The sequence below is a fragment of the Trachypithecus francoisi genome, unplaced genomic scaffold (assembly GCF_009764315.1).
Source record: "Trachypithecus francoisi isolate TF-2019V2 unplaced genomic scaffold, Tfra_2.0 Lachesis_group12, whole genome shotgun sequence".
NCBI lineage: Eukaryota > Metazoa > Chordata > Mammalia > Primates > Cercopithecidae > Trachypithecus > Trachypithecus francoisi.
Window position 1 is genome coordinate 47,336,070 of NW_022681457.1, and position 24,924 is coordinate 47,360,993.

General features: G+C 36.9%; 1 protein-coding gene across 2 annotated transcripts in view; it reads right to left on the reverse strand.

Annotated features, from left to right (window-relative positions):
* The window catches only part of DDAH1 (dimethylarginine dimethylaminohydrolase 1), a 142,996-nt gene that overhangs the window by 32,390 nt on the left and 85,682 nt on the right, over positions 1-24,924 (reverse strand). For both annotated transcript variants that reach the window (XM_033225463.1, XM_033225464.1), the window contains exon 2: positions 6,736-6,835. In XM_033225463.1, coding sequence (XP_033081354.1) covers positions 6,736-6,835 — 100 coding nt within the window. The remainder of the gene's footprint in view (positions 1-6,735; positions 6,836-24,924) is intronic.

Here is a 24,924-nt window from a genome sequence, read left to right on the forward strand (position 1 = left end):
TGTGAATGTTCATGCCTCTGAACTGTACATTTAAAAATGGTTAAAATGGTAAATTTTATGTTATGTATATTTTACCACAATAAGGAATGAAATTTTTATTTAGGCAATAATACAATTAAACACATTGGTAATCTCTGATCAGAAATTAAGTAATAGCAATGACAATTTAACAGTACAACAGTTCCTCAAATAACATCATTTTGTTCAACTTTGATCAGGAAAAAGAAAAAATCAATTCTGGGCTGGGGCCATCGTCTGCATGGAGTTTGTACATTCTCTCTAGGCCTGCATGGGTTGCCTCCCACATCCCACAGCTGTGCACAGCAGGTGAATTTTCATGTTTACAGGGTCCCAGTCTGAGCAAGTGTGGGTGTGCGGGTGTGCCGTGATGGGACGGTGTCCTGTCCAGGGTGAGTTGCCACCTTGCACCCTGAGCTTCCAGTATAGCCTCCAGCCACCCTTGATGACCCTGAACTGGAAGAAGTGGGTTAGAAAATGAATGGATACAAATGATTGTAATAAAGTATCCAATAATCATACAAATGTACAACAATAAACAATGTTGTAGGATAGTGCTCAATGAGCCCACCATATTTGTGATTGTTTTGAGTTGTGTGGTGGGAGGAGGAGCTCCTTACAATTTTAGTTTGGCAAACATTTATTCCCTGATTTAACCCACCACCACCACAACTGCTGTCACTCACTAATTGACCAAAAATTGGGCAATTATCTTGTTTTTATTAATTTAAAAAAATGTGCATATGGCTGACATTTATTTCAATGTTTAATATTATAAGTGGTTTGGGTCTTGATTTAGAAGCTGGGTGATATTTTTGTGACTAGAAATATGCCAGAGGAACTTAACTCTTGTTTATATTAGCCTATGGTAAAAATGGTTTTGTTATATCTCACTTCGCTTAAAAGTCACAGTTTCCACGAACCTATCAACATTGTTAAGTGAGAATTTACTATACTACCTTTTTTTTTTTTCACTAAAAGAACAATACTAGACATTGTTGATAAATTTGGATTCTTTTCTTATAAAATGATCATGTGAGGAAACACTCTGGGGAAAGTGAGTTAAGTGCTGACTGGTCTTCAGGTCTGACCTCTAAGAGCCCTGTCTTTGAAACTATACATCCATATGGTTGAAATCAAAACATCAAAAGATACCTATGTACTAAATACAACATTTCTGCAGGACGAAACTGCCTTCTTATTTGACTTCTCTGAAATTCAGCAGTTTTTCTACTCAGAAGCCAAAGCACTAGATAAAAATGGTCTCTTAGTTATAGGCAAATAAGTATAGTATGGAGTTAGGCAATATATAAATGTGGGAATTCTCATCTTCCCTTTATTTACGGAAATCCCACATAATACGTGGAAAAGATAGTCAAAGAGAAATTAGTATCTTTTTGCCTCAGAGTATTATGGTAAAGTATAAGAAGAGTAGCCATGCAGAAGGAATTGCTTGATAGATTTTATAAACATTATAACTTTAATCTTCATAATGTCCTTATAAAGGGGCAAATGACATAGGTCAGGTGATGTTATGACAATATCCAAGGGCTTATGTTGTTGGCAGACACAGGAATCTTTTGGGCACGCTGACAGTTTTTTGGGTAATGGTATGATTGTGTTGACCCTTAAGAAAACTCACTATATAAAGATCAAAATTTAACTCAGGGAGAGGTATTTTACTTGAAAAAAGTATTATGTACTTTATTAAATAGCTACAATGAAAAAATGTCAAGTTTCCTTAATTCTTTCAAGATAAAAGTAGGTTTATAAATTAATTTATTTATAACTTTTAAGAAAATCTTTTAAGAAAAACATAATACTCCAAGGCAAAAAAAAAAAAAAAAAAAAAAGAGATACTGATTTCTCTCTGAATATGTTTTCCCACATTTCATGTGGAATTCTTTTCCAAGAAATAAAGGGAGGATGAAAATTTCCACATTTATGTATATAACAAATTTTTAGGGTGGAATGCATACCATTTCCATTTTAAAAGACTAAGGTGTTCAAAGGCTAAGATGTGATGGGAAAGTACAAAGAAAAGGATGCTGCTTATCTCTTCAAAGTAAGTTGGACCTCTGTCTCTGGGAGTATGTTGGATGAGATCTCCTAAATAATCTTCCTGATGGAAACAACTAAAATACTGAATGGACATCTAAATTAGTTTTGATGTCTTTTGTGTCATTTTCTTCTATGCCAATTCACATTTTTGTTTTTCCCCTTCCTGTCTCTGTCATTTATAGGAGAAACCAGGCCATTTTCCTACTGACTATCCTACATTCTTGCTTTGACTGGTTGCTTCCTCTTATAACTTAGCATTTAAATTTTTCCCTTATCCTTTGTATTTTCAGTAAGCAGGCATTAATTAGATGCTCATTCATATATCTTTTAACAGGACTACTGTGGGTTCAAGTGGCATCAGCCTGATTCCCTCAGTATAAAGTTTCCTGTCAAGCTTTCACATAACAGTTTTAATATCATTTGTTGATCATCACACAGATCCATTATTTTTACTAGGAATCTGCATTTACTGGCTGCAACTCTAAAAAGAAAATCTCTCCTCAAGTATTTGGTCTACTTGAAATAAAATTCATAAAGGAAAGAAAAGCTAAATGCTTGAGTCTTTCTTTTACATATAAATTATTAGAGTAATGAGTTAGTGTTCTAGCAACTAGCAATAATGACCAATAAGTTTTTTTTAAAAAACATCATTACCTTTGAATGCATCAAAGATGAAATCACAGTAGAAATTAGAAAACATTTTAAAAAACTAAATAACAAAAATATCCATATCAAAATAAGAAGGAGTCTGCTAAAGTAGTACTTGGAGGCCAAGTTACGTAGCCTTAAAAGCTTACATTAGAGAAGATGAAAGGCTAAAATTAATGAGATAAAATTCCAACTTGAGATGTAGAAAAAAGATAATAGAATAAAAAGAAAGAAATGTGAAGGAAGGAAATACAGAAACAGAAAAGAAACATTCAAGAGAAAGAGTTCAACCAAGCCAATAGCTGGTCCTTTGAAAAGATTAATAAAATTAGCAAACCTTCTGGCAAAGAAAGAAAGAAGGCATAAATTAACATTACCAATGAAAAGATAATATAGCTATAGTTGTGAAGCTTAAACAGATATTAGAAAATATAAATAACTTTATACCCAACATTTTGAAAAATTAAAATAGATAAAATCTTAGAAAATGGAACTCATCAAAACTGACTCAGGAAAATCTAAATTGTCACATAATCATTAATCGACTAAATCAGTTTAAAATTTCTCCATAAAGAAGGCACAAGAGCCTGTTTCCAAAGTTTAAGGAATACATAATTCAAATAGTACTGATTCCAGAGAATAGAAAAAGAGGAAATATTCCTTAATACGTTCTATGAGGCTAACATAACTCTTTTACCAAAACCAGACAAAGATAACAAGAAATATAAATTATAGGCCACAAAAAATTTAATACTGTGTTAAAAAGATAATAAATCATGATCAAATTTGATTTAATGCTGGGATTGCAAGACTGGTCAAATATCAGAAAATGAATTAATGAAATTAACCACATCAACGGATTCAAGAAGAAAATCATATAATCATTTCAGTGATGCAAAAAAGAGTTTACCACCTGAAATTCATTTCCAGGTGTTTACTTTAGAGAAACTCTTGTATATGTTCCCAGGAGACACACAAGAATGTACATAGAAACACTGAAGATAATCGACAAAAACTGGAAAACATCCAAAAACACATCAGCAGTAAAATTAATCATACATTATGGTGTATTCTTATCACAGGGAACTACACAACATTGAAAATGAACTATAGCAGCACACATCAACTTAGATCAAAAGTAGAAAAATCACCTAAGAGTTCATATAATGTGACTCTAATAAAGGTATCTTGTAGCTTTATAAAACTACAAGACAAAACTAAAACAGCATACACTTTAGGAATACATGCATGGAGGCAAAACTGAAAGAACAACAAAGCAATCATTAACACAGAATTCAAGACAGTGGTTACTTGAGACTGGGCGAGAGGCTGGTTGTCACTGGGGACCCCACAGGGTCGTCTATGGTCCTGGCAATGTTCTATTTCTTAAGTCAGGAGGTGGACACCCAGGTGTTTATTTTATTATTGATCTTTAAACTATACATAAACATTTTATAACTCTTTTTAAATGTATTCTGTATTTCACAAAAATAAATAAAATAGAGGTAAGTAGCTGTCTTTTTAAGAGAAATGGGATTGAAACAATTTTTGCCAGTAGCTGCTTGCTTGACTGACAGATTTCCCAGCAGGAATAGGATTTGGAAAGCAGCTTTCCTTCTGTCCATTTCCTGATTAATTATTAATGAGGCTTTGAATTACAGAGGAAAGAGGACACAGAGCACATAGAAAATGTTACAGACCTTATTTCTTATCTAACTCTTCCTAATCCAAAAATTGAGTGGTAATGGTTGCACAACATTATGAATGTAATTAATGCCCCTTGAATTGTACACTTAATAATGGTTAAAATGGCAAATGTTATGTATGTTTAACCACAATAAAATAAAAGAGATGAAGAAAAGTGAGAAGTAGAAAACAGAAGGCAGGACCACACATTAGGTGTGAATGGGGTGCCAAGGACATAAAGATATCCCAACATCATCTCAGTTTTGAACAAAGTAACTATTAACACATTAACTTAAGTATTGAATACAACAAATAAAAGTCTACAGGTAGTATCAAAGGCAAGCCTAAATGCTTAGTACCTACTTTGAAGATAGGTCAGAACTACTAGGCTTGAGATGCTAGGGAAAGACCTTTGACCAAAAGAAGAGATTCCTAGTGTAAGCTGCACTTTCACACTGAGGAGATTTTAGGGGGTCTTTTTGGCTCAGCTGCTAAAATAACTAAATGGCTGTGAACACAGTTTGGTTAAGCCATATTTCAAATGTTAACAGTACCTGCTTACAATAAGTTATTCACTGCATGGCTATGCTCTGATAAAAAAGAGTTACATTGTAAGGAAGTGTGATTTACACATCTCACTTTTCACAAAAGCCTATTTTGTTAGAGAAACAGGCTGTTGTTCTGTACTGTCAAAAAGAATGAAAGTGCCATCAATGGGAGACACAAAGAATATTCTAAGGGGAACTTACTAGGCAGATTCAAAGAATGCCTGAGTCTGCTTGACACACCCAGAGCTAAGAATGTGGCGTAGGCCTTCTTGACTCCTTGTTCTGTGTTCTCAGGGTTCAATGGGCATGCAAACCAAACCCTAGAGATGGATCACTGCATGTGACAGTGGCAGCACAGGTGCAGTACACAACTCCAGGGCATACTATTCATACAATCCCTAACAAGAATGGTGCCCCCAGAGCGGGCAACGTGGTGGCCTCACCCATAGCTACAGTATGTGACACTTAGCAAAGAACTACTTAAATGTCACAGAATAAACACTCCTTCTTCAGGAACATTAATTATGTCCAAAGGTAAGTAATGCAAAACATTATTTTGATATTAAAACAAAAATGGCTATATCTTGGCTATATGTATATGTGAGATTCAATATAAAATTCACATCAGCCAAAATAGTAGACTTCCAAGTAGCTTCATGCTTTCAGTGGGTCACCTGGGGCTATATTCCTAAGTCCCTGAGGACCAGCCTTTGCTGTCAGGGCTATACAGGTGAAATGTATTCTCTGACATGTCTGGGAAAATAAACTCTCACTATAAATTAAAATTACTACTGATTATCTTGCTCATCAGTATAACCAGAATGAATTTGGGGACCTGGATTTTACACATGATTTTATACAACACTAATTATATGATAAATGAGTTGAAAAGGTTAAATGCTAAAATTACTATTTCTTTAGTAGCCACATTACACATTGTAAAAACTGATTCCAGTTAGATCAATAATAATATTAGCTGTTCATATTTTGTTGAGTTCTGCTATTATTCATCTGGCATTAAGCCAAGTCAATCTGCATAGAAATTATTTAAATCCACCTTGCCATCTGGAAAGAAAATTGTAAATGACACTAATCTTGAATTAAGAATCCTTTAAATACAAACCAGATATACAGTAACACAATGGAAAACTTATAAATTCACGTTGTAGAAGAATAAAGTAGAAGCAAGATACACAGTGGTGATGTACATACCAATAATGTTCTTGTAAAAATATGCAAATGTATACATACGAAGTACTAAAAAGACATATATACTAAATACTAAAGTGATTATATTTGAATAGAAGGTCTTTTTTTCTTATTGTGTTTTTCTGTATTTTCCAATTTCCCTCCATTTAGCATCTATTACTTTGGTAATTAAAACTACTATAATAGGCCGGGCACGGTGGCTCATGCCAGTAATCCTAGTATTTTGGGAGGCGGAGGTGGGTGGGTCACCTGAGGTCAGGAGTTTGAGACCAGCCTGGCCAACATGGTAAAATCCCATCTCTACTGAAATACAAAAATTAGATGGGCATGGTGGCACACACCTGTAATCCCAACTACTCAGGAGGCTGAGGCAGGAGAATCGCTTGAACCCAGGAGGCAGAGGTTGCAGCAAGCCAAGATGGTGCCACTGCACTGCAGCCTAGGTGACAGTGAGACTCTGTCTCAAAAACAAACAAAAAAACACACGAAAAACTATAATAAAATAAGTAAATACAAACCAAGTATTAAAAATATGCTTGGATAGAAAAAATAAATACAACTATACCTGTGAATAAAACATCTCCACCATCTAAAGTTGCATTTTCATCTTTCATCTCTACTATATTGAGCTGAAGTTTTTCTAATGCTTCTTTCATCATGTCAACCTGTTGAAAATAAAATGATTCAGATTAATATACTATAATTTCCTAACAAGAAAAAACCATCCAAAACATCTGAATACTAAATCATGCTCTCATGTGCACACACCCACACACATCCACACTCATATACATCCATCCTTGTGAATATATAGTGTATGACCAGTCATGATCATTTGTAAGAGAATAAATGATCTCTTAGAAATTGCTTATTTTGTTCCCTTCTAGTGTAAGATTGAGTCAATATAGTGTCATTTTTTTTTCTGTAGAAAGGCTGAGTAGTTACAATACTGTTGGAGGCTGACTAGTTAAGACACTGTTGGAGTACAACCAGTTAAGGCACCATTGGAGGCTGACCAGTTTGGCCACTGTTGGAGGTTGACAAGTTAGGGCAATTTTTAGAGGCTGACTAGTTAGGATATTGCTGGAGTCTGACCAGTTAGCACACTATTGGAGGCTAACCAGTTAGGGCACTGTTGGAGGCTGACTAGTTAGGAGACTGTTGTAGTCTGACCAGTTAGCACACTATTGGAGGCTGACTAGTTAGGGCACATGAGTCAAGGAAAGTGGGAGGCAAAGCACCCAATTCTCCTACCCTTGCCAGGAAATGAAAGATTCCATTTTAAATCTTATGTAAGTCATTTAGTCAGAATTGTACACACATAGTATAATACATGGAAGGAATATCAATAACTCGTAACTTGAAATCTCAACCCATAGGACAATCATTGTTTCCTATTCAAATATTTTCTAAAATGTCAAAACATCCATTGCTTCTCTGTAAATCAAAACTGTGTTAGTTATAGTCAAACAGTTAATATGATTACCCATCTTTTAAAACCTAGTTCCTTAGAGGTGACTAACAAGTTCAACAATTACAATCAAACCAATGAATATCTGAAAATAAATTTCAGGAATTTCTATGATTCCAGGGCATGTCTAAAGCACAGAGATATTCTGGATTGAATTAAGGACCACTTCTATTGAGGCTGACTTTAATATACGAAATGAATGTGAAACATAACAAATTGAAGCTCACAATTTAATTCAAGTCCTTCCAGCAGCTCAACAAAACAATTTCAGTGTTTTCAAAGGTCTGCAAAACCTTTAGGATAGTAAAGACATACATTGAGATGACTTGAATAGGGGCTAAGGGAACAAGAGATCACATCACACTGGGCAAAGCAGGTAGTTCTGCCAAAATACAGCATGCTGAGTACACAGTGTGAATTGTTAGTGAAGAGTTTAAGAGACAAAAATAGAGCAGAGCTACTTCTAAAGTAATAAAAATATGGAAATACTTTGACAACAAGCCTGACATTCATGCATTCAAAAAACATTTAAAGAGGATACAAAGTAAAATAAATATATCATCTCATCCTTGTCCTGGAACTCATGTAAAAATTCCACAAACCGGAGTGACTCAGAACAATAAAAAATATTTCCATGGACAAAATGGTCTTAATGTTGTAGTAAATACATTCAGTGACCTTTTTTTAACAGCAGAATAGGTTTTCCTATGTAATAGGAAGTGGAACTGTTGCTACAGCATAAAATAAGGAGCAAACACAATATTTACCATGACTTGTTGGGCTACTGTGAACCCAGGAAAACACAACTGTTTCCTTTTGACATCTCTGCTGTCTTTGTCCATGGAAAATTCACTGAGCTTAGGGAGAGATCATGAGAACAGATGTACAGTTACTTTTTGTTTCTATTACTAATGCTACTGCTTCTATTATAACAACATTTCAAAGATTACAAGGAGTTGAGCAGTAACATAAATTTTGGTTTGAAAAGTTTGTATGTAACTATGCAACATCTCAACTCAGGAACTGTATTTAATTCTTAAAAGTTAGAGGAGAACAGAAGTAGGGATATATACCAGTTTCAGAAACATTACATCTCTTTAAATGTCCTATGTCTTTGAAAATTAAAGTTTTAGAGGATAAAATGTTTGTGGTTTTCTTTTCTTCTCTTTTTTTGTTAAATTAAAACAGCTGCACTGACATTAAAAAACAAAAAAACAAAAACTAGCTTTTGTGCATGGCCAGTACTTAAAAAAATTCAATCACATCTATACAAACAGTCATCAGGATAGGTCCATACCACACATGTTGATGATACTACATTACTTTCAGAGTTAAGCACATGGACAAGTTTTTAAAAGATTGTAAACATCAAGTAAACAGTTTTGAGAACTGTAGGGCCATACGGCATCAAATCGGCAATGCTAACCCCAGGAAGATTTCTGGGGAAGAAATGAGAAGCTGAACTCGGCAGGCTGTCCATTGGGAACCACATACTCTTGGCACTGAGGTTCCGTTGAAGCAGACAAATTCAGCTGCAAACAGGCTTGACACATGGGTCCACAGCAAGCCAGCTATTCAGGCAGTTAGAACACTAAATATAACTATAGAAGTGGGAGTTTTTGCAGGAAAATTTCCAAACCATGCGCCTTCAAGAAACTGCCCATTCTGTGGTTACATAGCCATGGTTAATGTTGACTTAATTAACTTCCAAGAGGAAAAAAAATGACCAAATAACACACCCACCTTTCATTGAGACACTAACCCTGCAGTGTGGAACTTAGCATTACTCAGAGAAACCATCAGGACAAACAGGATTAATTCCAACAGCTGAGTTGAATGGGTCATTTTAGCCCACAAAATTAGAAATAAAAAGGGCAAATTAGAAAAACAATCTTACTTAATTCAAGCCTTAGGGTATAAAGTATATACAGTAATTTTCATTCTTTACTCAAAAAATTTATAAGACCTTTCTTCCCTCCCTTTTCATGCTACATGCACTTTGATTTCATCTTAAAATAATGTTATACTCGCATTTTTTGCCCCATTTTTCTCCTCCTACTATTTATCACAGCTTAGATTTCTTCTCTGGCCACAGCTGCTTCAGATCACCTCTGCTGCTTCCAGTTCTGCTACTTATTAGCCAGTGTCCTCCGGTTGTTTAATATTCTGAGCCTCGGTTTTCTCATCTTTAAAGTGGGTATTTATTCATTATAGTATCAACTTTTTAGGCTCCTTCTGGTCATTAAGTACATAAAAGTCACACAGTATTTGCTGAATAAATATTTCTTTTATGAATAACAGCTTGTGTATACACAGTGACAGATACTTGTACTGTAAAATTGGTGCACAAGAAAAAAGCTGTTTTTCTTACATTTGGACATGTTTCTTGTGTTTTATCCCTCCATGACAGATCCCATCTGCTTTCCTGTGAATTAAAATTACAGATTTTTTTTTTTTTGCAAAGCCAGTATACAGTTAGAGCACATACATTGAGGATACATTTAAATTTAAATTTAAATAATCCAATTCTGATTTCCTTCCAGCTCCTGGAAACTGTCAAGACATATGGCAAATTTCTTGTGTAACCTCTGCTTTGAAATAGCCCTCGGAAAGTACTACATAAGGTGGGAAGTGGGCCTGTCTGGTAAGATGTTCCACAGGACTCAAAAGAGCATCAGCTAAAATGATACGGAATGATCATGGTCACTGAGAATATCACCATTCTGAAGGGCCCAATCAGTCTAAAGAATTCTTTCTCTTTCTCAATGCCTGGTCTCCTTCCTTACCTTTCCCTTTCCTATACTCTTCTTTCCTTCTTTTATGGCTCTCATTTCCATCCTATCATGTTTTCATCATCATCCTGTCTTCTCTTTTCACTCCCTTTAGACCCTCATGGTGAGTGGCAAGAACCAGGGATTAGAATAAAGTCCTTATCACTTATTAGCAATGTGACTTGGATAAATTCACTTCTCCGAGTCTGTTTCTTGACTTGCAAACGGGAATAGTGCTTTCTCTCTAACAGGGATGATGTGAGTAACAAATAAGATAATACATGTAAAACACCTAGCTCAGTGCCTGGCATATTGTGCTCAAAACTAGTAGTTGATGATATTATTATTTTGCCCCAGATTAACTCAGTCCTTTGTTTGGATTTTGGCTACCTTTCAAAAACAAGTAAAAGATAAAAAATACAATTTTCTGTATTAAATAAAACATCTTTTACGTTCAGTTTTCCTTTTGTTCTTGCAAAATCTCCCTCAAACCTAAAATACTAAAAAAACTCCCCAAAACCCCAAAACTCTCCCTAATATAAAACAAAACAAAAATATAGCCTTATATAGTTTTACTAGGAAGCTATATTCATAACTTGTTATAGCACTGTTAGTTTAATACTGTTTATTTCAGGGCAATATTTTCCAGGTGACCCTTTCCAGAATTGACTTTTGCTGTTTATTTTCAATAATGCCCCTTTTGAATGTTTCACATCTTTGTTCTAAATGTTGTGAATGTATTTGTGGGGCCTGGTGAACAGTTCTGAGCTGTGGCTCCTTAAAGAATATGCACCAATCTGTTAGCCAAGCTGCTTTCCTTCAGCTATTTCTGCTGCCAGATACTATGAAATAAACGTGGCCCTCAAAGTTGGCCTGTTTGTGGTTGACATGTCTCAGTCACCCACAGTTCTGCCATGTGCTGGAAGCTGTGCTATCACCACTATCACCACTATGTTTTCAATGCCTGCTTAAGTTTTCCTGGTTTCTTTGTAACTCATCACATTACAGGAGCTTTAAAATTATAGAATCATCCTATCCCTACACTTGTCTGGCTCCAGAGAGTTGAACAGCAGCAACATAGCTTTGTTGGTAGTGAGATAGTTTCATTTCCCAATTTTTTGCTGATTTTGTTTTGCCTTTTAATGTTGAGTGTGACATGTAGATAATGCTGAGGAAGCTGCTCAAGAAGCTGTTGTCTTGGCACATCACGGCACAGATGGCTTGGAGCTTGCTGATGCATCAAAGTTACTATATTGTCCAAGGTCATATTCAAAAGGCCACATTTTATTTCTTTATGCTACTTTAATCTTCTTTGTTAATCAGCACATCTTTGGTCACTGTGGCCACTTGCTAGTACACTTGGCTGATTTTATGACATTGCTTAATGTTGTATCACACTTTCACATATATTTTTTCATGTGAATAACATCTCGGTTCAATAAACATTTGGTGGATGTCAACTTTTTTTTTTTTTTTCAAATCAGGCTACAATTCTTTTTTTTAAGCCACAGTGAAATGACTCTAGTGGGACAGATACACCTTCTGAATATATAGTGACAATAAAATGGAATATTTGTTGTGATGCTCACAATAACTCCAAAAAGTAGAAAGGGTAGATATTAGTATACCCATTTTATATCTGATTAAACTGAGGCTAAGGGAGGTTAACTGACTTGCCGAGTCAAGCCTCCGGAGCCCATCCTCATTTTCACTTCACTGTGTGATTATGATTCTGCTGAGGTCTCACCATAGAGTGCAGCCCACATCAGAATTGGAGCCCATGCCTTCTGCCTTCCAATTCTGTACATTTAAGTCCACTGGGTATTACAAGATCCTGTGCCAAGGTGACTTTGTATTCCATGATCTCTTCATATCAGAGATAAATGCAATTTCTGTATATGAGGGCCTTAGGATGTTAAGTTATAGAATGATTAAAAACACTAAGTAATATGAACAGAATATATAAACCACACCAACCTGTTTCACCAAGAAAAACTTGCATATTCATTACTACCCTTCGATTTGGAGATGCCTTAGGTTTGGTCAGTGGTTCGTTCCTAAATTTTTCCATATGTGTTGATTACTTTCTCTTTTCTTTTCTTTTTTTTCTTTTCTTTTCTTTCTTTTTTTGAGACAGAGTTTCACTCTTTTGGCCCAGGCTGGAGTGCAATGGCACGATCTCAGCTCACTGCAACCTTCACCTCCCAGGTTCAAGTGATTCTCCTGCCTCAGCCTCCCAAATAGCTTGGATTACAGGCTTGTGCCACCACGTCCAGCCAATTTTGTATTTTTAGTAGAGATGGGGTTTCGCCATGTTGGCCAGGCTGGTCTCAAACTCCTGACCTTAGGTGTTCTGCCTGTTTCAGCCTCCCGAAGTACTGGGATTACAGGCATGAGCCACCACTCCTGGCTGTATGGGTCGACTACTAAAACTAGCCAAAACTACCAAAAAAAAGGATCGAACAGATGTTTAATATACTCAATGATCCAGTCTTAAAAATTTGTAAATAAAAACATATTGGAATCTTCTTCTATATTCTAATTTTAGGACAAAGTTCTCAGGAGAAATTCAGTTAGCAATGATAACAGCAAACATTTGTATAGTCTTCCTATGTGCCAGGCACTCTGCTATGAACTCATATTAACCTTATTTAACTTTTACAACCTGATGAAGCAAGTACAAGAATTATTTGTTTTACAGATGAGGAAACTGGGGCAGAGTAAGTAAATTTGATCAAAGTCTCATAGTGAGTAAGCAGAGAGCTGAGATTTCAACTAGCTTTGCTCTGAAGTTTGTGCTATTCTTTCCTACACAATATTGTTACTAACAAAAAAATTTAGGTATCTACAATGAAATTGAATGACTGTGAGGAGCTATTGTTCTCTCCAAAACAGATTTTGTTCACTATTATTTATTTATTGAACAAAAATGTGGACTCAGACATTCTGGAGAAATGGAAGGATAGAGGCTACAAAAATTGCAGCAGTTTGAACTTGCATTTGGTTTCTAAAGAGTCTAAATTTTGCCTTTCTAAGCATACATAAACTAAGGCTAATAAATTTTGGGAGCCACTACTTTCTCATCAGAGTATGAGGAGGAGTTATTTGTGTAAAAATCTATAGATAGTCAACAGTATATTTTAAATAGTGAGGTTACCAAAGCATAAGGATATGCAGACACACTCCAAACCAAGACATTATATACACTCCAAACAAATGCAATGAATTTAGAGAGATGAGAAGGGTTTCTGCCACACTAGGAGGTATGGTAGGTGGAATTCTAAAATGGTGCCCATGATTGCTGCCCCCTGATGTACATGTCCTGTATAAATCTCTCCCCTTTTGAGTTTGAGTAGGACCTGAAAATATGATGAAGATATCATTTCTGTGATTGGTTACTTTACATAGCAAAGTAAAGAAATTTTGCAGATGTAAAGTATCTACTCAGATGACTTGAGTTAATCAAAGGGAGATTACCCTGGGTGGGCTTGACCTAAGGAGAACCCTTAGAAGTGGGTTTAAAGGTTAGAGACAAAGAAGTCAGAGAGATGTTCTGATCTTCTGTTTTGAAGAATGTAAACATCCATGTTGTGAATTGCCTGAAGAGGGCCTACAGGGTGGCCTCTGGGAACTGAGAGCAATTCTCGGCTGATAGCTGGTAAAAACAACCAACCAACAAATCAAATGGGAGCCTTAGTCCTACAAAAATGGTCAACAGAACTGGAAATTATTTAATCATGACAATCTTTAAAAGTTATCAAAGTCAAATAAATATTAACCTTGTGATTATTCAGAGAACTCATGATTTTATCAAATGGTCAGCATGTGTTAAGGTTTAAAACCACTCAGCTCATTTTCCCTCTTATTGAACTTTTTGTTTATAATAACTTTTACATGAATAAGATCTCTTGAAACATTTCCTACAAACTGTTACATATCCATTTCATTTTTTCCCATTGATTTCTTGGATTTCCAAACATATGGGTTTATTTCTAGTGGAAACTGCTAAAAATTAACCAGGATATTTAGCATTTTGGTTTCCATATTGGTAAATGGAGGGAACAAAGCTTAAAAATGAGGTCATTTCCAGCTCTAGACTTCTAAGAGTTGCAGCCCCAGAAAAAATTTTGGAATTTATAAATGTTACTCTAACTGTAATCCTATTTCCCTTCCATAGAATTTACTGAAAATACCCTAGATGGTTACTCATGATTAAAGTATTCTGGTGTTTAACAAATCCAATCAGAGGCAAGAGGTTGGATATATGAATGCAGACAAGATAGGGCAAACCCAAAAGTGGATTAAAAAAACTCCAGAAAGATGGGAGTCCTCAGAGGCAAACAGAAGATTCCACTGCAGTAGGAAACAAAGAGTGTGAGTGTCAACTCAACACTAACTTATGATACTTATATTTTATTTTTTTGGAGGAACCCATCACACAGTTTCTCTAAGACTGCTAATTACTTGCCAGTAGTGAGATAATTATATGACACAGAGAATCTACAATGCTTTTCCTGTAAGACAGATGTCAGGCTCTGCTTATTTACCAACCTCTGTGTATTTTCTTATTTATATTCACAAGCAGTATAGTAGATTTCATCAACTTTGGGTTCATTCCGTAAGTTGGACTGAGCTGTTAAACCCAATCCTAGAGCCCTGGAGTTCTTGATATATGAGATTTTTCATTTCCCTAGCCAATATGAGTTGAGTTTTCTGTTAGCTGTATCTAAAAATAACTCATTTATTCCCATGATCGATCTTAACCTGAGAGAGAAGGATCTAACAAGCTCCAGGCCGATGAGGCACAGGGTCAAATCATTCTTTCTGCTTTGTCCTACTCCTGACCATATACCTGGGTGCTGCTTTGGTTCTTTTCCCTGGAGTCCTATTCTAGTAACCTATCCCATTCCCCTCCTATGAGTAGGGTCCTGCTATGCGCTCTGAGGATTTGAGCAGATGGGCTTCCCCAGGTGATCCCTGTTATCTTTATCTCCTCAACACACAATCAGTATCAACAAGGTCTGAGGAACTAACCTCTTAACCACTCATAACACTTACTATCATTAATAATAAGTATAATTTATTAAGCTCTTTCTAAGTGCCAAGCATTGTGCTAAGTGATTTTGCATGGATTATGTCATTTAATTATCACTATATTCCTTAAGGTACCTCCCAGTCTTAATCAGTCAAGGCAGTTCTGTCTCTTATGCCAGGGACTAGTGCAAGTGACCCAATATTGGCCACTGAGGGGGTGTCTGTTGAGAGGTTCCTGGAGCCACTGAGAGAAACATAATTCCTCTTCTTCCCTTGGACATTGTTCTGTATAGATGTTGTACCTGGAACTGGTGAGAACACATCCATCACCAAATATTGCAGGGCAGAGACAGGGAAACAATTTGAGTCTTTGATGACATTTTGAGCTGCTAAATCCAACCCTAGAGCCCTGGAGTTCTTAAGATATGAGATTTTTCATTTTATTAACCAATTTGAGTTTTCTGTTAGCTGCAGCTAAAAGTAACTCATTTATGTATACAACAAAATTGACAAGTAGTATCCAAAGAGTCAGTAATAACAGGCCACTTTACAAAACTCATTAAATTCTGATATAGAAACAACTATTAATGGAGGATTTTTTCTTTTTATAGGAATGCACCATGCCATTTATAACCACTTACAACACTAAGACAATCCTACCTATAGAAGACAGTAGATTGTCAAGCTAAAAGCATCCCAGGATTATGTTAGTTTATAAAGCACAATTGTTGCAACACTCTTCATCTCTGAACCAGTGCTTAGATCCAAAGGGCATATAGCATCTAGGAAGATTAGACAGAAATGTGAAAGGCAAACCCACAGAGCCAGGAGAAATAAAAAGCACTCTGGACAAAACTGGAAAAGATCCCTTTCATTATCTGGAGAGGATACATTGAGAAAGTTCCAGAGGTTCAAAGGTCCCTCCATAAAGATGTCACTACAAGACAGTTTCCCGGAAGAAGGCTGGAAGTGACATTTAGCTTTCTAAATGAAAAACAAGGCAGGAGCTCTGCTGGTCTTGTCAGCTCTCTTGATATATAATGTACTAATTCAAGCTGTCCAATTCCTTGTTGACGATAATGACACAATACATGTATTGAGTACTTAAAAGCCACTGACATTCTGTCTGCAGGGGGGCAAATAAAAATATGATTTATCACCAAATACCAAATGAAAATAAGTGTCAGCTGCCAAAGGACCTGCAAAATTTAGTAGGCTAAAAACCAGGGAACTGACAAGTTTATAAAATTTTAAACTAATTTTCCTGAATGTTGAGAAGCATAAAAATTTGCTGTGCACATCATCCAAAATAAGCACCAGAAATAGTACTCGAAGTGTCCATAATTTTCTGTGAATTCAGAGGAGTTGCATGCTGCCAGACACAAACAGATTAATGTATGGGAAATATTTTGTATGTTCAGTATACAATTAATACATTGTAGGCATTAAGCTGCCCTAAAAGCCTTCTAGCATATCCCTGCTCCCAGCCCAAATGCAGGTCCTGGCTGGGTCAGAGATTCCTTCTGTGTGCCCCCAAGCCTCCCAGGGGATTCTTTTTTTTTTTTTTTTGAGACAGGGTCTCACTCTGTCCTCCCTCGACCTCCCTGGCTCAAGCAATCCTCCCACCTCAGCCTCCTGAGTAGCTGGGACTACAGGTGTGTGCCCAATGGCCTTTTTTTTTTTTTTTTTTTTGGAGAGATGAGGTCTCCTTATGCCGCCCAGGCTGGGGGCATTCTATCAACAAGTTCTGGCCCCTAGCTGACTCTCTGTATATGTTTACTGAATGAACAGCTGAACAACTTTGTAAGTCAGACAGAATTTCTGGAAATGTTATAAACAAGTATAAGGCAAAAAAATCCACCTTGTTTAGACAAGGCATAGCCACAGCAAGAGCCATACAACCTGTGTGACCTCTTTTAAACAACTCTTATGACATTTCAAGGGTGGGCAGATTCATCTTTATTTCTAAAAACCTGCAGATGAGAAAACTACCATTGGCCTATTTGTCCCAATAATCACTAACCACCACTCATCTCCAATAATTCTATTCATTCGCTTAGTCATTCAACAAACATTTATTCAACATTTTCAATATACTTGGCACTATTCTAGGTTCCGAGAATACATCAGTGAAGACAGAAGAGCCCTGTGTATATTCTGGTGAGGATATGGAGAGATAGGCAATAAATAATAAACATTAAAAATATTAGTGGTAAGTGCTATGCAGTTATTTAATTTAGGAGATGTGACATAAAATGGCTAGGGTAGTTACTGTAGTTTGGAAGGTCAGGAACAGCCTTTCTGAAAGTGTGTCATTTGTGCTGATATCTGAGTGACCAAAAGGACCAACTCTGTTACCCATAGAAAGAATGTTCCAACAAGAGCCAGTACAAAGGCTCTAAGGTAGGAACAAGCTTAACGTGTTCAAGGAACAGGAAGACAGCACGGTGCTAAAATGAAGAGGGCAAGTGTTATGGGCTATGTGTCTCCTCAAGATTCATATGTTGAAGACTCCCAGGACTTAAGAATGTGAATGCCTTTAGAGATAGGGTATTTAGAGAGATAATAAGGCTAAAATGAGGTCATTAGGATGAGCCCTAATCCATTATGACTGGTGTCTTTATAAGAAGAGCAGACTAGGATAGAGAGACATAGATGAAAGGCCATGTGAAGACACAGGTGGCCATCTGCAAGCCAGGCAGAGGCCTCAGAAGAAACCAACCCTTCCAATACCTTGATCTCAGACTGCTAGCCTCCAGCGTTGTGAGAAAATTTATCTGTTATTTAAGCTGTCCAGTTAGTGATACTAGCAAACTAATACGGCATGTTACCAGATAAAGCTGGGGTTGAGGATGGGGTTAGTTCATGCCAGACTTGGTAGACCTGCAAAAAGAATTGGAATTTTAAGTATTATTGGAAGTCACTGGAGAGTTTGCAGGAAGGAAGTGATATAATTTATGAATTCTAGATAGCTGCATCATAGAAAATGGATTGGAAGGCACAAATGGAAACACGGAACTTAGTTAAAAAGCAATTGCAGTAGTCCAAGTAAAAGACAATGGTGGTCAGCACAAGTGTGGTGAGAGTGGAGACAAAGAAAGTGCTGAATTTGGAATGTGTTTTGGAGGGTTGACAGAAGTTGGTGGACTGGATGTGGGGGTGAAGGAAAGGAAGGGCCCAGGGTGACTTAGATTTTTGTCTTGAGCAATTGAGTGGATAGGTGTACTGATTTCTAATATGAAAAATTCTGGGGAGAGGAGCAAGGTTGTAGGGAAAAAATTCAAGAACTGTGTGGCCATGTTGAGTTTGAAATAACTTCTAGGTATTCAAATGGAGAGATCAAGGGGAGTAGTCAGAACCAGAAATAAAAATTGGGAGTCAATGATACAAAAAGGTACTTAAATCTAAGAGACATTAGAAGAGCTAACTCAAACCATGATCTGCCGGAAGTGATGTGACGAAACTTGCCTTGTCCATTAATATTAACAATACTATTCTAACAAAAAGACTCCAGGAGACATTTCTCATTCATTACTGTTGCAAAGTTTGGTAGCTGTTTGCAGCAATGTATGCAAAAATCCCCCTTTGGCAGGAAGAGCTACTTAATGTACATTCATTATGATTGCACCAATACCATCTAGATAAAGGTCCGGAAACAAATGAATGGATTGTAATGAACTTTCCAGAGGTAATAGGTAGTGAGGTCATCAAGTGCTACTTCTTGCCACTTACCTATACATTTTCCTGTTAAATTCAGTTTTGTAGATGCTATATAAAATACAGCAGTAAAGCTGGGCACAGTGGCACATGCCTGAAGCCTCACTACTTGGGAGGCTGAGGTGGGGGGATCCTTTGAGGCCAGCAGTTTGAGGCTGCAGTGCACTATGTTCACACCTGTGAATAGCCACTGCACTGCAGCCTGGGCAACATAGTAACACTGTGTCTCAAACAACAACAAAAAACAACCATACCGGTAGCATAAGATTTTATTCTTTCAGAAATCATCAATTTTGAAATTATGATCACTTGAATTGGAGACAAGGTGAAGTGCATTAAGCAAACCAATAGTGTAGGCAAGGCTATATAGCAAGAACAACTTTCAAACACATTTCAGATCAGTCAGTCCAAAATACATTCACACTATATAGCACCATAGGACTAAATGAATGTTGCTGTGCTAATTAAAACACACTTGTATTCACTTATTCAAGTAGGTCCCCTAAAGATCTGAACTGAGAAACACTTCATTAGTATACCCTCAATGACTGCTGCATGAGTAAGGCTGCATTTCTTTTAAAAATATTGTATTTGCTAATTTTTCACCAATTGTGGAGCTTTCTCAACAACTGGTGCAAGTTGGTGCTTTTTTTGACTGTTCTACCTTGCCCCAGGTTTGAACATGATATGCAAGATGGTTTTTGGAACACTAGGATGATTTCTGGGGGGGAACTTTGGTGCTTATTTTTTTCCTTCCTAGTCCTTAGCTTTTTTGTGTGTTATTAAAGGCTTCATTAGAGATGGTTGTGAAAGGCTCTAGTCAGGATAAGCAGAGTGCATAGTAATTAATTCTGAGAAGCTGCCTTCTGATTCCAGGCTGAAGCATGGCAAATGATTTTGTAAATATTCACCCTTTGTCATATGTTCATACATTTGCTTCTCTTGGAACTTGTTTAAAATATGTTAGTGAAAAAACACCAGCTGAGTATTTGGATGCTTATAAGTATTAAACAAAGGCTCATTTCCAACCATAGTTGTACAAAATGGCTAGTTTCAAGAAATTGTCCTTGGTTATGATAATTGTCCATGTTCTAACACCGTGTTAAAAAATAGTGAAGAATTTTTCTTCACTGTTATCAAATCTGGGCATCCTCAGCTGGAAAAGACCGGAACAGTTCAACAGTATTTTCCCAATAGAAACATTCCAGTCAATATTCTACCAAGGAAAACTAATTATCATCTAGCTAATGAGTTTTGCCTTTCCCAAATTACTTTGAAAAATATGGTAAGCCATATTTTTCTTGCCATTATAGTTTTGCCATTATAGTTTTTTTCTCCTTTTTAAAAAAATGTTGGTTTTACTTCTAATTTATCAGTAAATATTAACTAATTTTTAAGTAAAACACTCATTGGAGGAATAACCATTAGGAATATAACACAGAAGGTACTTCATATCTGGTTTTGAGTAATACTCAAAGTACAATAACCTTAACACCATCTAGATTCTCTTCCTATGAGGCAGAGCATAATGAAATTAGATTCTCATAAATGTCACTGCCCCCTACTTATTGTCTTTTTCCTTGAACCAAGGCAGAGCTGGCTAGGATCCATTGTCTCTCAAGCAGATTTATTATAGATCGGGTGCATTCCATTTCAGAACAGGAATGTGCTTGTTATGAAATGTACAAAGCTTATAGTCGAACAAAGCACACAATCTGTTGGCAAAATACCACTTAGTTTAATAGTGGGTATAGTCTGTAAAATTTTCTGAAGTATCTTAACTAAATTTAATATTATATAAGTTGATATTCAAATCTTTTTTTTTTTTTTTTTTTTTTTGAGACGGAGTCTCGCTCTGTCGCCCAGGCTGGAGTGCAGTGGCCAGCTCTCAGCTCACTGCAAGCTCCGCCTCCCCGGTTCACGCCATTCTCCTGTCTCAGCCTCCCGAGTAGCTGGGACTACAGGCGCCCGCCTCGTCGCCCGGCTAGTTTTTTGTATTTTTTTAGTAGAGACGGGGTTTCACCGTATTAGCCAGGATGGTCTCGATCTCCTGACCTCGTGATCCGCCCGTCTCGGCCTCCCAAAGTGCTGGGATTACAGGCTTGAGCCACCGCGCCCGGCCTCAAATCTTGAAATAAGTCCCTAGTGAACACAGTTCTGTTTATGCTATCAAAACTAAATTCATTTCAGTATTATGCAAATATATAACTGAAGTATTTCTTATTGACATGATATAGTTAGCTAGATTTTTCTTGTTGCTTCACTTTCTCCTGGATAGTACCACATGAACTTTGAAAACTAGATTAACTCAGGTCTTCAGGGCATAATGTAACATACTTTAGTGCTCAATGTCATTTAGTATCTGTGCAGTGAACTAAAGAGTATCTGATATGGTTTGGCTCTGTATTCCTAACCCAATCTCATCTCAAATTGTAATCCCCATGTCCCACGTATCAAGGGAGGGACCTGTACAATCCCCAAGCATTGAGGGAGGGAGGTTATTGGATCATGGGGGCAGTTTTCCCCATGCTGTTCTCATGACGATGAGTGAGTTCTCACAAGATCTAATGGTTTTATAAGTGTTTGACAGTTCCTCCTTCACACACTCTCTTTCCTGTTACCTTGTGAAGAAGGTACTTGCTTCTCCTTTGCCTTCTGCCATGATTTCAAATTGCCTGAGACCTCCCCAGCCATGCAGAACTGTGAGTCAAACCTCTTTCCTGTATAAATTACCCAGTCTGCAGTAGTATCTTTATAGCAGTGTGAAAAAAGACTAATATGGTATCCTTATAAATACCCAGGGAGAAACTAAGAGACAGCTCTAAGAACAAAAAGAATGTGGGCAAATTTAGCAGTTAAAAGACACAAAAAACTAAGATTACAACAATTTGTTTTTAAAGTATGCCTGTTAAGTGTACCTCTTTAGTTAAGTCTAAAAGGAAATGTGTAAAAATGGAAAGAGCTGTGGTTGGTTGGCGGAAAATGGTTGATGTGACACTGGTGGAAGAAGTTAAGAGATACTTGGGACCCCAAAGCCTAAATATTAAAACTTCATCCACTGCCTACAACTCCAGTAACCATTGCTCATTCTGGTTCTCAAGGCAGGGGACACAGCTCGTCAATGCATACTTTCCATTACTCTAAACATCCAAATACTAACGTGACTCTGGATATGGGAGACTGGACCACTGGAAGCTGCATTACCGGAGTCTTTTTTGCTTGGGTTATCCACCCCTGGTTCACCTGTGGTCTACTCCATCCAGGCTCTCACTGAGTCCCCATACTTCCCTGGACTCTTATTTTAGACTGAACTTGAAACAGCCCCGACCAACTTTTTCTCCTACATGACCTATTTCTAGTCCATGTAAGCACTTGCATATCCTTTGTTCACAAACTCTGGCAGTGCAGCTATGACCAACACAGTAGCACTTTCTTGGCTTCCTACCTAACCTGTTAGTCACCAGCTGCTAATCCTCTATATCTCCCAGACACCTATCCTTGGTGTTTCCAAACTGCAAAAATATATTTAATCTCTCTGAGGGGTTTATTTAAAGCCCACTCTCTCTGGACTTGAAGTGAAAAAGGTAACACATCCCATCCCACATATTTAATGTAGAGAAATTAGAAAGTATAGATAAGTCAAAACCATTAAAAATGTTTGTAATCCCAACACCTATGCATAGATAACACTTACTGTTAATAATCTATCACACAAACTTCAACATATTCCAATTATTATTATTATTATTATTTTTTTTTTTTTTTTTTTTTGAGACGGAGTCTCGCTCTGTCACCCAAGCTGGAGTGCTGTGGCCGGATCTCAGCTCACTGCAAGCTCCGCCTCCCGGGCTCACGCCATTCTCCTGCCTCAGCCTCCCGAGTAGCTGGGACTACAGGCGCCGCCACCTCGCCCGGCTAGTTTTTTGTAGTTTTTATTAGAGACGGGGTTTCACCGTGTTAGCCAGGATGGTCTCGATCTCCTGACCTTGTGATCCGCCCGTCTCGGCCTCCCAAAGTGCTGGGATTACAGGCTTGAGCCACTGCGCCCGGCCCTATTAAGTATTTTTATGAGAATTTTTTTTGCTCATACTATTATAAAATTATCCTATAAGCATAAATATAGTTAAATAAAGCACAGGACACTAAATTTAAATTCATACTATTTAAATTGAGATTGCTTTAAATTAGATTTTCTGAAAAAAAGTTATCTTCTGAAAACAGTCTTTCGTTGTTAGGTAACTGCAAATAAAATAAGTAAAGCTCCTCGTATTGAATTTTAGAGTACTTCAAGACTGAACCCAAAGCAGACATACAGACTTTTATGGTGGTAATAGAATTTGAAAACTTTATTAAAAAATTAAATATTTAAAGAAATACTCCAGGATCAATTAGGATAGGTGTTAAAATTTGAGGACAAAAAGCAATTCACAGAGTGTTTCACAATTCACAGAGTGTTTCTTCTCTAAATATGCATGAATCAACCAGAGATAGAACAAAATAAAAATATTTAGCTCCCAAAAAGAAATTGTTCTGAGACATCAGCACAGGTTTTCTTCTGTGATGATACCAAGTTTTTAGGTCTTGTAGCAAATGTTGAGAAAGTAACCTTACAACTGCAAAGTAATCATTGGATGTTGCACAGAGAGAGGTCCCTCTGTTCTCTGTGGATATACAGAGCACACCCAGAATGCACCTGGTCAACTTGAGCCCTCATTATCTTGAAGACACCTGATATTCCATAAGACTAGATGAGGCTGCCAGCTCCTTGTCCACACTGACTACATGCCATGTACCTCATTTTATAACTAAAAAGGATTTAAAATTCATGAAGCTTGTTGAAAGCTCAACTGTCACATTCTACTCATTCCAAAGTGTATGGGAAAAAGAGGAGAACAGACATTTCAACTGAAGCCATTATTGTGCTTGAATGGCCATATTCCATTAAATTGCTAATAAACCTTCTAGACGATGTTGATCACATCAACCATACAGTTGCATTCCTTTCCTTTATACCAACTTGCCCAGTTTCATTCTATGCAGTATTACTCTTTCTGTGCCCTTTATTCCAAGGTTGCCCAGAATTCAAAGCTCTTATTCAGTAAGTTTGTAATCCAGTTTAGTATGCTATTAACAGAATTCTTTAGAGGAGATCATGGAAAAAGAAACTCAAACTTATTTTTGGGTCAATGACCAACCTTAAGGGAAACACATATTAAACCAGTTTAAAGAAAAAGGTCAGGATCCATGAGGTATTAAGGAAAAAAGGGAAGAAAAAACATTCATTTCCACAATTTTCCAACATTCCTTAAAAATAAAAACAAGCCCAAGCATGGAATGGCAAGGCCCTGGCGCCCCGTCCTAACGGTGGTGGACAATACTGCTATTCACGGGAAGTGAGAAAGCAAAGGTTTTTCCTCAACACCGGGGAAGTTTCGGCTTCCTTTACCTTCATTTATTCTGGGGTTCAAATTAGAACCTTATAAATCTTACGTTTGCCTCTCAGAGCTAATAGTAACACAATGGCTTAAATGCTTTAAAGTTTGCTTTTTAATAGCATAACTAGTTAACTGCCTCTATTGTAAATGGCTTATTAAGCCACTCCTATTAGGGTGTTAACTACTGAAAATATGTAAAGCTGAATAGATACCATATGGAATTAGGCATTTAAAAATAACTAGTGCACTATTTACACCACCTGCCTGATGAGCAGTTTATCCCCCATTTAGATATTAACTGAAAATATGTAATGGAAAAAAATAAA